This window comes from Dendrobates tinctorius, unplaced genomic scaffold, assembly GCF_039654945.1.
Source record: "Dendrobates tinctorius isolate UK_male_01 unplaced genomic scaffold, ASM3965494v1 ptg000129l, whole genome shotgun sequence".
Classification (NCBI taxonomy): domain Eukaryota; kingdom Metazoa; phylum Chordata; class Amphibia; order Anura; family Dendrobatidae; genus Dendrobates; species Dendrobates tinctorius.
The window spans coordinates 2,650,171-2,663,742 of NW_027361797.1; the positions used below are offsets into that span (position 1 = coordinate 2,650,171).

The 13,572-nt window shown below is 51.6% G+C and overlaps 1 protein-coding gene across 4 annotated transcripts in view; it reads left to right on the plus strand.

Annotated features, from left to right (window-relative positions):
- ALG1 (ALG1 chitobiosyldiphosphodolichol beta-mannosyltransferase) overlaps positions 1-13,572 on the plus strand; it is a 60,703-nt gene that overhangs the window by 20,796 nt on the left and 26,335 nt on the right. For 3 of the 4 annotated variants that reach the window (XM_073542783.1, XM_073542782.1, XM_073542781.1), the window contains exons 4-7: positions 2,705-2,853; positions 6,138-6,227; positions 8,407-8,517; positions 12,990-13,111. In XM_073542783.1, the coding sequence (XP_073398884.1) occupies positions 2,705-2,853; positions 6,138-6,227; positions 8,407-8,517; positions 12,990-13,111 (472 nt within the window). Of the gene's footprint in view, positions 1-2,700; positions 2,854-6,137; positions 6,228-8,406; positions 8,518-12,989; positions 13,112-13,572 lie in introns of all 4 variants that reach the window. The other variant, XM_073542784.1, reaches the window with a different exon arrangement.

Here is a 13,572-nt window from a genome sequence, read left to right on the forward strand (position 1 = left end):
ATTGGCAGATTTCTGTTAGTCAAACATACAATTGCCAAATAATATAGAGAATAAGCTCACAAGTTACAACACATGTCCACCTGGTAGCTGAGTTAGAGCCCCAATATATGAGCATCAAACCATTAATATTAAAAATATCAAATTTATTAGTTATCCATTAAAAATATTTGCATAGATACATAACAGAGTGCAAGAACAAAAATCAGTGACACAGACTCTTCACTATTTACATGTGTTGCTGCATGGCAAGTGACATGACGCTCACTCAATACTTCCTATTTCAAAAAAGTTGTAACATAACCCCCAGTGCACATTACTTTGTAAGCACAATAACCCAAGAGTACCACATCGGGGATTCATGGCAGGAAACCTAGCACATTAAACCCTCTGCACACGACCTCCAACCACTAAACGATTCTCCGCCAGAGATATACCTTGTGGGGCGCTCACAGAGGAATACAGCGCCCTACATACCATGTATCAACTAGCACCAAAAACGTTATGAGCCGCCATGCACACATTACCTGGATCCCAGCAACATATAGAGGTGGACCAGGAGCCCTTTCAGCAGACCCTGACGCGCAAGTTTCGTCCTGCTTCCTTGGGGGGCAGATTTGTGTAAACTGTATATTGACAGCTGCTAATCAGCGGTGGGGGCGGGGTTATACAGAGCAGTTGACTAGTAGGCATGAGACACCTAGTCCTGTAGTGATAATCTCCTGTTGATTCAACGCTAATTTTATTGAAACAGCAACGCTCATCCCAGTAAGTTATGCATCACTGGAATCAGGCTCTCTGCTCCTACGTCACGCTACTCTCAGACTACATATAGCAAAAATCTGTTGACAGATTCCCTTTCACCAGAATAAGCATGTTAAACTGGCGAGATCTTGAAATAGTAGCTGCAGAGAGAAAAACATTTTTATTGTTTTAAGTTTGTCTTTTCCGTTGTGGAAGTATTAGATAGTGATTAGTGATGAGCGCACGTGCTCGAGTATGCACCAAGTATTATGGGCAGAGGCGTATCTAGGCTTCCTGGCACCCGGGGCAAGAATTTGGTTTGGCGCGCCCCCCCCCCCCCCCCCACTCCAAATCCCCCACACATTAACCCCATCCCCACTCCAAATCCCCCACACATTAAATAACCCCCATCCCCACTCCCAAATCCCCCCCACACATTATGTACCCCCCACTCCAAATCCCCCACATATTAACCCCATCCCTACTCATTAACCCCCCCAAGCAATAACCCCCATCCCTACTCATTAATTCCATCCCCACTCATTAACCCCCCACCCGTCCATACTCACAAATCCCCCAACACATTATGTACCCTCCCACTCCAAATCCCCCACTCATTAACCCTCCACAAATTAATTCCATCCCCACACATTAACCCCCATCCCCACACATTAACCCCCATCCCCACTTAATAACCCCCATCCCCACACATTAATCCCCATCCCCATATTAACCTCATCTCCACTCATTAACCCCATCGCCACACATTAACACCCCCCATCTTCGGTGGTTTCTTCAGCTCCACATTGGAGCACACTTACCACCAGTGCTGAGCGTTCACTCTGGGCGCCGGGGAGTGACGTCAGCAGCGTGATCACATGACATGTCACTCTGCTGACGTCGCTCTGGCCCGGCGCGGTCAGAGCTGCAATTGTACTGGCGTCTATACAGACGTCAGTACAATTGTTCCCTGGGAGCCGGCACGCGCACCTTCTCTGCTCCTGCTGTCAGCTTGACAGCTGACACAGAGAACCGCCGACTCTCAGGCCGGGGGGGCGGCAGAACGCAGCCGCCAGGGAGGACACTGCGGACCGCTGCATTCCGGCCCGGACTGCGCCCCCTGCCGGCTGCGCCCGGGGCAACTGCCCCGGTTGCCCCCCCCTAGATACGCCCCTGATTATGGGTGCTCGACTGACATGTTTGAGTCCTCGTGGTCGAATGTTTTGCAGCTGTTAGACAGCTAGACAACATGAAGGGAGTTCCTAACAAATACGGGCAATCCCGCTTGTTTTGGGGCTAACATCTGCAAATCATGCGGCACGGGGACTACTCGAGCACCCGCGATACTCGTTGTGTAGCCGAGTAACGAGCACTTGCGATCATCATTAATAGTAATGCTTCTATGATAATTTCCCCGTCAATCCTAGGAACGTTAGCAGATGCTCATCTCTGGGAGAGTTTTTTTATGTCTTTTCTCCTGTAGGATGTTGACCAAACATAAGCAGGAAGCATCATGCAAGAGAAAAAAAAAAAGATAGAGGACAATGTCAAAAAACGCTAGTATTTTCTTGAAATAGCTTCACCAGAGAAGAGCTGGTGGGTGTGCAGGCTGTCTAAAAGCTTTAGTTTATTAAGAGGGTAGTCTACGGTTCACGTATCAAGCAGGGCCAAGAGTGGCTACAAGAGCCTCCTCGATCTGTACCACCAACCAGTACACGAAGCTCACGGATGTCACAGCTTCATATTCCCAGCGATGGCTCAGCTGTGGATTCCTGCCAGACTGCAGCTTATAATTGGAGGGCACAGTCACAGACACACAGTGATCAATTGCAGGATACATCTAATTAAAAGGGATTGTCTGAATGCCGCTAACAAGGAAGATGACGTTACTTGATGTCTATATGATTTATTCTTTTTCTGTTTGTACAATCTGAGAATTTTGTTTCTGTCTTCTTTAAGGTAGAATCCTCCAGGATTACCAGCCATAGCAGTAACATGGCTCTTTTGTCTTCTGAGAAGATGTCAACTGATAATTGACTGGCATAACTATGGCTACTCTATTATGAGTCTCACAAATGGACCTAGACATCCAATTGTACGCGTTGCCAAATGGTTCGTATAAGTGTAATATTTAATACTAAAGATTAGCTATAGTGGGAATACCTCTGTCCTGGATATTACAGTGCATTTGTTATAGGCTAGGCCATAAATGTCTGAGTCCCACATCTCGCTTGATGAAGTAGCTACCATCTGTCTCATCCAGGCAAAATATAAAAGGGAGGTAACGGTGCATGTACCTGGCTTCTTCTCGACATTGGTGTAGTGATGGGATCTTCACCAACACAGCTGTAGTCAAAAATATTTTTACCCCTGAATATTAGGTACACCATGTGAAATCTCTCCTAAAATAGTGTTTAGATTAATACTGCGATGAACCTGCACCTCGCCACCCCGCCACTATTATGTCAGAGGCATTACGCGGTACGATCTCTTCACTTGCACCAACGTGGCGCTCCACACCCCCTGGTGACAAGTAAACTCAGCTTGGCACAGTTTTACACAGACACCCTCTGTCCACAGGGGCACGGGGAGTAGAGAAGGTGACCCACGCAGCCACTGACGTGTCACCACAATCACTCACAACCCTGAAAGGCTTAGAGACTCTTTTCACTAGCACCAGTGAAACAGCCCTGTCAGCCTGGTAGGACTGCCACCAACAAGTTCCTCATTAGGTGAAAGGCTAGAAATGAGCCCCGGTAGCATGTGAAGTTAAAACCGAGAATGCTGACGTTTGGATCAAGGTAGAAGAGCAGCCCAAGGTTAAATTATATATTTAATCGCCCAAAGGGCACACTAGACAATACACAATGCATGATATACACAATGGTAATACATATACAATGGTCAGATGTGCAAATGCAGGTGAATTATAAAATATATAGGCAGTTGAAACATGTCAGCAGTCTGGACCACCTGCTAAGCCAGGTGTCCTGTTACAGCTACCCATGCTGAAGGAGGACTCTAGTATGATATGATATGGTTAATGGGCATTATGTAAATCCTCCATATTCTTCACAAATACTATATGCCCCCTCCAAAAAAAAAAAAAGCCTTGGGAAAGCAGTTGCTAGTGACATACCATCAGGGCAAAAGTTAAAGAGGAGACAAGGTCTGTGATCACTTTGTGAGCTATGTGGAAATGCATAGAACAATTCTATTTTTGCTGCCTTTTTATCCTGGTCTCCCTGGTCAGGAAACCGCGGGTAAAGCACACACATTAAATTACTATAGAAGGAGATTGTATCAGGCGCTGTCAACTGGTGTTAATAAAATGCATAGAGCTTGATTCTTTTCTCAAATTAGCTTATTTATTAGTTCCAAAAAGTAAAATAAAAGCATCAAATAAAATATCAGGTGCTAAAATGAATGCGGTTTTGACTTTGAACCAAAGTCTTAATCAGGTAATTTGAGAAAAGAATCAAGCTCTCCGCATGCTCCTAATACCAGCTGACAGCGCCTGATTGACGTTTGTTATTCTACTACTGGAATTCATCTTCTAATTAGGGAATCTGCTCTTATAATGTATTTTCTCAGATTTTTGATACAATAAGGCACAAGAAAGATAATAAAATAAAAAATTGGCAGGAAAAGGGATAATGGACTAAAAACTATTCCACTATGTGAACTATGGCTCTGACTAGATCAAAGCAAAAAAGTTTAGACTAGTTGTCTTCATACTGTTAGTGCTTACCTGACTTTAAAAGGAAATTATCATCAGTATTTCACCCTCCAAACTATTCATTTGCTCATGCAGTTCTTTCAAAGACGAGTCCAATAATATAAATATGGCCAGCTTGTTACTGAGTAATCCGCATTTGAGTTCCTATGCATATGGGGCTGTAGATCGGAAGCCTCTGTCGCTTCGGCTCTATTCCACTCCCAGCGCCTTCTCCTCCTGTAGACGAACTATTCCTGTAGCTGAAGTCGCACAGCATAGAGGCAGTAAGTCCAGCAGGAGGCAAGGAATAGAGCTGGAGTGATGCAGGATTCAGATCTACAGCCTCATTTGCATATCAATTCAAACGCTGATTTCTCAGTAATGGAGGAATGGACTGGCGATGTAAAAGTATTGTCTCTGAAAGAGCTACATGAACTTATGTATAGTTTGGGGATGATATCCTGCTGACAGGTTCCCTTAAATAAGCCTATCCATGGTGACTTTCATCCATAAAAAGGAAACGTAATTCCCTGTTCTGTGTTCAAAATGGCAAAGGCAAGAGCAGTCTGAGCAGATGAGAAATAATATCACCAAGCACAAGCTGTCTAAAGGCAACACGACCATCTCCAAAGGCCCTGGCATCTCGGTTTCAACAGTTATGAAGAAGTTTGCTACTTTCCATGGTGGAGAGAGGAAAATTAATGAGAACCCTACAAAAGTTGGTTAAAAATGTGTCAAAAAACCCGCATTCAACCTCCAAAGAACTTCAGGCTGACTGCACACTGAACAAGACAGGGCTCTACTGGGGAAGACTGCTTAAAGAATAAAAAGTGACTGAACATTGCCCAAAGCGACATGGACAAACCACAATCCTTTTGGGAAGGTTTTCTATGGACCATTGAAACCAAACCCGAGCTCCTTGACTAAATGAAGCCAATAAAGAATAGCGCACCCCTACCTACCATAAAATGTGGTGGATCCAAAATTCTTTGTGGGGCTGATTGCCGCCTCTGGAAAATGAAATCCGAGGACTGTTGGTGAATTCGGCAGTGAAACGTGCTCCCAAGTGTCAGGAAGCTAGGTGTGAGTCTAACAAAATGGGCCCGTCAGCAGGAGAACGACCCAAAGAACGCGGCCCAAAGTACACCAGAATGGTTAAAAAGGAAGATATTTAATATATTTTTTTTGTCTTTAACCACTTCCCCTTTTCATTTTTACATTGTTTTTTTTTTTTTTTTCCTTTTCATTACCTCTTCTCAAGTGCGGGAAGTCCGTTTTAGTCTTTGAGAGCGAGTCCTCATTGACTTCTATTGGTTTTTGGTTCATGTTTGGGTAGAGTTCTGGTACCCAATCCGAACTTTGACAACTTTAATCCCATCCTTGACATACACTATGTTCCTTTTTTATTTTTTGTTTAATGTATCTGGATATTAGTTGGTTCAGATCCATGTATTTCGGAAGGTATCGGCATCTTTTATAATGTTCAGTAGTGTCAGTAATGTTGACCACAGCTGTATGATGTTGTGGATACGGCAACCTTTCGGAAGTCTTTTTTTTTTTTTTTTTTTTTCTAGTCTCCTCTATCTATTTCCTGCTTAATTTTTCTTGAAAATATATTTGTAATTTTCAACAATTGATATCTATTTATTTATTTTCATATATATTTTAATTTTTGCAGGTATGAAAAAATATTTGGCAGACTGTCAAGTTATAATTTCTGTGTAACAAATGCCATGAAGGAAGACTTGTTGCAAAACTGGAGAATAAAGTAAGACTAATTGCACGGTGACCACAAGTGTGATGTATCTGTGTCCAAGATTATGATCTAAAGTAGTCTAATAGTGTCAATGCCGCAGCATGCTAAAGCTGGAAAAGTGTGGTGAGATCTGCTCCACCATGACATCTGATGAGAATACTGTAAGCACACAGCTGGCCGATCTCACCTGTCGGGAAGCTGCAATTTTCTCGATTACGCTGTCGCCTTATTGGGGGACACAGAACTGTTGGTGTATACACCCCTGGACGGCGTCAGCCTTCTCCAGTTTTTGCTTAGTGTCGCAGGAGGCACGCCTAAGATTTTTTTTACTCCGTCTTTTTCCTGGATTTTTTTTCAAAGGACTTCTCTTCCAAAGGTCCTCGGTTTCCTTCAGTCAGGCCTGGACGCCGGGCTATCCCTGGGATCGCTGAAGAGCCAGGTGTCAGCGCTTTCAGTGCTCTTTCAGAGGCGTATTGCTAACAAGCCGCAAGTGAAGACTTTTCTCCAAGGGGTTTCCCGATTGGTTCCCCCCTACAAACGTCCGTTGGAGATGTGGGACCTCAACCTGGTCTTGACAGCACTACAGTCACCTCCTTTTGAACCCCTTAGGGTGGTCTCACTCCGCTTTCTATCACAGAAAGTGGTTTTCCTGGTGGCAATCACCTCGCTACGCAAGGTGTCTGAACTTTCAGCTCTTTCCTGCAGACAACCCTTCCTGGTTTTTCATCAGGACAAGGTGGTTCTCCGTACAGTACCATCCTTCCTTCGAAGGTCGTGTCCAGCTTCCACCTCAATGAGGAGATATCACTACCGTCTCTTTGCCCGGCTCCCGTTCATAGGGTAGAGAAGGCTCTGCATACGCCTGACCTTGTCAGGGCATTGCGTATTTGCGTGTCTAGGACTGCTCCCTTCCAGAAGTCTGATTCACTTTTCCTTCTTCCAGAAGGCGTTCGCAAGGGCCTACCGGCTTCCAAAGCCACCCTTGCTAGGTGGATCAAGTCCACCATTCAAGAGGCTTACCGCCTCAACAATTCTCCCCTTCCGGCCGGTATCACGGCACACTCTACGCGGGCGGTAGAGGCCTCTTGGGCCATTCGGCATCAAGCCTCGGCACATCAAGTGTGTAAGGCAGCCACTTGGACTAGCCTGCACACATTTACAAAACACTACAGAGTGCATACCGAGTCCTCAGCGGATGTGAGCCTGGGTAGACGGGTCCTGCAGGCGGCAGTACCCCAAGTCTAGGGGACTGTCAGCACAATATTCGTCCGCTGCTTCCCACCCAGGGACTGCCTTGGGACATCCCACGGTTCTGTGTCCCCCAATAAGGCGACAGAGTAAAGGAGATTTTTGTGTACTCACCGTAAAATCTCTTTCTCTTAGCCTTTAATTGGGGGACACAGCTCCCACCCTGTTGCCCTTGCGGGCCGTTGTTATGGTTGGGTTCTCATATTGTTGTTTGAGCCTGTTAACCATGCCTGTAAAAAAAGGCTACTGTAATGTTTCTGGTATATTCCTCCTAATGCTTTTGCACAAAACTGGAGAAGGCTGACGCCGTCCAGGGGTGTATACTGCAGAGGAGGAGCCAAAGTTAATCTTTTTCAGATTATGCATAGTGTCGCCTCCTAGTGGACAGCAGCATAACACCCACGGTTCTGTATCCCCCAATTAAAGGCTGAGAGAGATTTTACGGTGAGTACACAAAAATCTCCTTTTTTCATTTTTTGTCTTTTTTTTTTCCCCTTTGTGTCATTGGGGGCACAAAGATCATGGGTTATATCTTCATTTTGTTTTAACCCTTTGCATCAAGGGCAGAACATTATCTAAAATGGAAGAAGCCCTATAATGGGAGTCGTTTTTTCCCCGTAGATCTTACTTGTGGCACCCGTATAAGTGTTTCTCTAATTTTACTACTGCCAGCAAAAAACGTATTGTCCTGTATTGTGCCTGCACAAGCGGTATTCGCTGAGGGGGGTGGGAAACGCTTACGGTAACTACTTTGTGTCTGCCCCCTAGTAGCAGCGGCCATACTGCATGATCTTTAGGCCTCTGCCCCCCCACTGAATAAGGCAAGAAAAGGTTTTTATCATAAATGACGCTGTTTTTTTCTTTGTACTGGAAATAGATCTGTGCATGATTGATGTATTTCCTGTTCACTTGTATCACTGCATCCATTTCTTTCCTATCGCAGAGCCATCACTCTGTATGATAAGCCAGCAGCCATATTTAAAGAGACCCCAGTGGAGCTCCAGCATCTGCTCTTCATGAAGCTCGCAGTGGATTACACTCCGTTCAAAGCTCGGTACAGTTTTCAAGATTCTTTTTACTTTAGATTTACTAAAACTGTCTAACTTTTTTAGAGCCATCTGGCTTTTCCCCTCCGGCCTGCCGACCCAGACATCGGAGGGGCTTTGAACAATGGCCCACATGCTGCACAGTGCCCTCCACCCGCAAACCATCACCGCTCTCTGCATCCTTATCATGCAGACAGCGGTGAATACATTGGTGGAGGAGCGGACTTCCACCAATCAGCGTGTGAAACAGTTGATGTGATAACATAATTTCATTTCGTCAGTTGTGTATGGTGGAAAGTCGGTGAACCGGAGAGAGAAGCAGAAGGCAGAGCGCCGGGGGAACGGGAGCAAAGTAAATCTTTTTTTCATGTGTATGGGAAGTTATGCTGGACATGGGGAGGCTATGGGGGTCTCATGGTGGACATGGGGAGGCCATGGGGGTCTCATGCTGGGCATGGGGAGGCCATGGGGGTCTCATGCTGGGCATGGGGAGGCCATGGGGGGGGTCTCATGCTGGGCATGGGGAGGCCATGGGGGGGGTCTAATGCTGGGCATGGGGAGGCCATGGGGGGGGTCTAATGCTGGGCATGGGGAGGCCATGGGGGGGGTCTAATGCTGGGCATGGGGAGGCCAATGGGGGGGGTCTAATGCTGGGCATGGGGAGGCCAATGGGGGGGGTCTAATGCTGGGCATGGGGAGGCCATGGGGGTCTCATGCTGGGCATGGGGAGGCCATGGGGGTCTCATGCTGGGCATGGGGAGGCCATGGGGGTCTCATGCTGGGCATGGGGAGGCCATGGGGGTCTCATGCTGGGCATGGGGAGGCCATGGGGGTCTCATGCTGGGCATGGGGAGGCCATGGGGGTCTCATGCTGGGCATGGGGAGGCCATGGGGGTCTCATGCTGGGCATGGGGAGGCCATGGGGGTCTCATGCTGGGCATGGGGAGGCCATGGGGGTCTCATGCTGGGCATGGGGAGGCCATGGGGGTCTCATGCTGGGCATGGGGAGGCCATGGGGGGGTCTCATGCTGGGCATGGGGAGGCCATGGGGGGGTCTCATGCTGGGCATGGGGAGGCCATGGGGGGGTCTCATGCTGGGCATGGGGAGGCCATGGGGGGGTCTCATGCTGGGCATGGGGAGGCCATGGGGGGGTCTCATGCTGGGCATGGGGAGGCCATGGGGGGGTCTCATGCTGGGCATGGGGAGGCCAATGGGGGGGGTCTAATGCTGGGCATGGGGAGGCCATGGGGGTCTCATGCTGGGCATGGGGGTCTCATGCTGGGCATGGGGAGGCCATGGGGGGGGTCTCATGCTGGGCATGGGGAGGGCATGGGGGGTCTAATGCTGGGCATGGGGGGGTCTAATGCTGGGCATGGGGAGGCCATCGGGGGGTCTAATGCTGGGCATGGGGAGGCCACTGGGGGAGGTCTAATGCTGGACATGGGGAGGCTATGGGGGTCTCATGGTGGACATGGGGAGGCTATAGAGGTCTCATGCTGGGCATGGGGAGGCCATGGGGGTCTCATGCTGGGCATGGGGAGGCCATGGGGGTCTCATGCTGGACATGGGGAGGCCATGGGGGTCTCATGCTGGGCATGGGGAGGCCATGGGGGGGGTCTAATGCTGGGCATGGGGAGGCCACTGGGGGAGGTCTAATGCTGGACATGGGGAGGCTATGGGGGTCTCATGGTGGACATGGGGAGGCTATAGAGGTCTCATGCTGGGCATGGGGGGGGGGGGGGTGTCTCATGCTGGGCATGGGGGGGGGGGGGTGTCTCATGCTGGGCATGGGGAGGCCATGGGGGGGGGGGGGTCTCATGCTGGGCATGGGGAGGCCATGGGGGGGGGGGGTCTCATGCTGGGCATGGGGAGGCCATGGGGGGGGGGGGGGGTCTCATGCTGGGCATGGGGAGGCCATGGGGGGGGGGGGGGGGTCTCATGCTGGGCATGGGGGGGGTCTCATGCTGGGCATGGGGGGGGTCTCATGCTGGGCATGGGGGGGGGGGGGGTCTCATGCTGGGCATGGGGGGGGGGGGGTCTCATGCTGGGCATGGGGGGGGGGGGGTCTCATGCTGGGCATGGGGAGGCCATGGGGGGGGGGGGAGTCTCATGCTGGGCATGGGGAGGCCATGGGGGGGGGGGGGGGGGAGTCTCATGCTGGGCATGGGGAGGCCATGGGGGGGGGGGGGGGAGTCTCATGCTGGGCATGGGGAGGCCATGGGGGGGGGGGGGGAGTCTCATGCTGGGCATGGGGAGGCCATGGGGGGGGGGGGGGAGTCTCATGCTGGGCATGGGGAGGCCATGGGGGGGGGGGGGGGAGTCTCATGCTGGGCATGGGGAGGCCATGGGGGGGGGGGAGTCTCATGCTGGGCATGGGGAGGCCATGGGGGGGGGGGGAGTCTCATGCTGGGCATGGGGAGGCCATGGGGGGGGTGAGTCTCATGCTGGGCATGGGGAGGCCATGGGGGGGGGGGAGTCTCATGCTGGGCATGGGGAGGCCATGGGGGGGGGGGGGAGTCTCATGCTGGGCATGGGGAGGCCATGGGGGGGGGGGGGGGAGTCTCATGCTGGGCTTGGGGGGGGGGGGTCTCATGCTGGGCATGGGGGGGGGGTCTCATGCTGGGCATGGGGAGGCCATGGGGGGGTGTCATGCTGGGCATGGGGAGGCCATGGGGGGGGTGTCATGCTGGGCATGGGGAGGCCATGGGGGGGGGTCTCATGCTGGGCATGGGGAGGCCATGGGGGGGGGGGTGTCTCATGCTGGGCATGGGGGGGGGGGTGTCTCATGCTGGGCATGGGGAGGCCATGGGGGGGGGGGTGTCTCATGCTGGGCATGGGGAGGCCATGGGGGGGGGGGGGTCTCATGCTGGGCATGGGGAGGCCATGGGGGGGGGGGGTCTCATGCTGGGCATGGGGAGGCCATGGGGGGGGGGGGGGTCTCATGCTGGGCATGGGGAGGCCATGGGGGGGGGGGGGTCTCATGCTGGGCATGGGGAGGCCAGGGGGGGGGTCTCATGCTGGGCATGGGGGGGGGTCTCATGCTGGGCATGGGGAGGCCATGGGGGGGGGGGGGTCTCATGCTGGGCATGGGGAGGCCATGGGGGGGGGGGGGGGTCTCATGCTGGGCATGGGGAGGCCATGGGGGGGGGGGGGGTCTCATGCTGGGCATGGGGAGGCCAGGGGGGGGGTCTCATGCTGGGCATGGGGGGGGGGGGGTCTCATGCTGGGCATGGGGGGGGGGGTGTCTCATGCTGGGCATGGGGGGGGGGGGGCCTCATGCTGGGCATGGGGGGGGGGGGTCTCATGCTGGGCATGGGGGGGGGGGGTCTCATGCTGGGCATGGGGGGGGGGGTCTCATGCTGGGCATGGGGGGGGGGGGTCTCATGCTGGGCATGGGGGGGGGGGGGTCTCATGCTGGGCATGGGGGGGGGGGGTCTCATGCTGGGCATGGGGGGGGGGGGTCTCATGCTGGGCATGGGGGGGGGGGTCTCATGCTGGGCATGGGGAGGCCATGGGGGGGGGGGGTCTCATGCTGGGCATGGGGAGGCCATGGGGGGGGGGGGGTCTCATGCTGGGCATGGGGAGGCCATGGGGGGGGGGTCTCATGCTGGGCATGGGGAGGCCATGGGGGGGGGGGTCTCATGCTGGGCATGGGGAGGCCATGGGGGGGGGGGGGGGGGGGGGAGTCTCATGCTGGGCATGGGGAGGCCATGGGGGGGGGGGGGGGGGGGGAGTCTCATGCTGGGCATGGGGAGGCCATGGGGGGGGGGGGGGGGGGGAGTCTCATGCTGGGCATGGGGAGGCCATGGTGGGGGGGGGGGGAGTCTCATGCTGGGCATGGGGAGGCCATGGGGGGGGGGGGGTCTCATGCTGGGCATGGGGAGGCCATGGGGGGGGGGGTCTCATGCTGGGCTTGGGGGGGGGTCTCATGGGGAGGCTATGTGGGGGGTCTCATGCTATACAATGGGCTGTGTGTGCGCTCAGTCGGTATATAGGGGGATGTCTGAATACTTAATTCTGCTCAATATTGAGTGATACAATTAATACAAAATAATTATGAATGTTAATATTAAAATTGAACAGAAATAATTTGAGCCCATTGGTCCGGCTTTCCACATTAGTCAGTCTCTCACGTGGCCCCTCGGAAAAATTAATTGCCCACTCCTGGTCTATACACTTAAAATGCTCAAAGCACATTTTTCTTACGTTCAAGAACTTAACAAAAACAGTGATCAAATGGATCCGAACATCAGATTCCCCCCTATAATGCTGCTGTTGGCACATTGTGTGCCGGCCCAATAGACATACCTCTTAAATATTATTTATACGTTGCTCTCCCTGTATGATCAGTACCGTGGGGGATGTGATGAATGGTTCCCTTTATCTGTATGTGCAGAAAACCTCTTTCAGAACAGTTCTGTCAGCTAGAAAAGTCACGTTCACTATGCTTTAAAAGGCCCGTATTTTTATTTTTTCCAGATTAGAGAGCAATGAAGCCCACATTGAAAGATCTGCATTTACAGAGAAAAACCTTACATCGGGTGCTGTTACATTCAGTGAGGGACGACCTGCCCTACTGATCAGCAGTACAAGCTGGACAGGTATTCTGGTTTCCTCTTTTCGACTATAAATAACAGCTTAACTTTTGATTAGTGAATTTACCAATTTAATGACCCTAAAAAGCTTTTTATAAAGGCTAGAGAGATTTTTCAGGACCTTAGGAGAGGTCATTAATAGCTGATCTGTGGGGTTCGACACCACCTCCGATCTCATGTTATTAACTCCTGCGGTGCTCAGATGTAACCAGTGTCCATAGCTGGAACCTGTTGGCTCGTTACACCGTGCAGTGGCCGTTTCAAGGTACTGCAGCCTAACCTCTATTGTCACCTGCACTGGAGCCGACGCCTGGTGTTGGACCGTATCGTATGAGAATAGGACATGCTCTGGAGTCTGGTGGATCAGAAACATGTATGTATGGATCAAAAAAGTTGCGTCTGTGTGCTACAACGTGTACAACAGATCTGTGGCTGTGGCCTAAGTTCTGCCTAAGGCTAGGACTCTT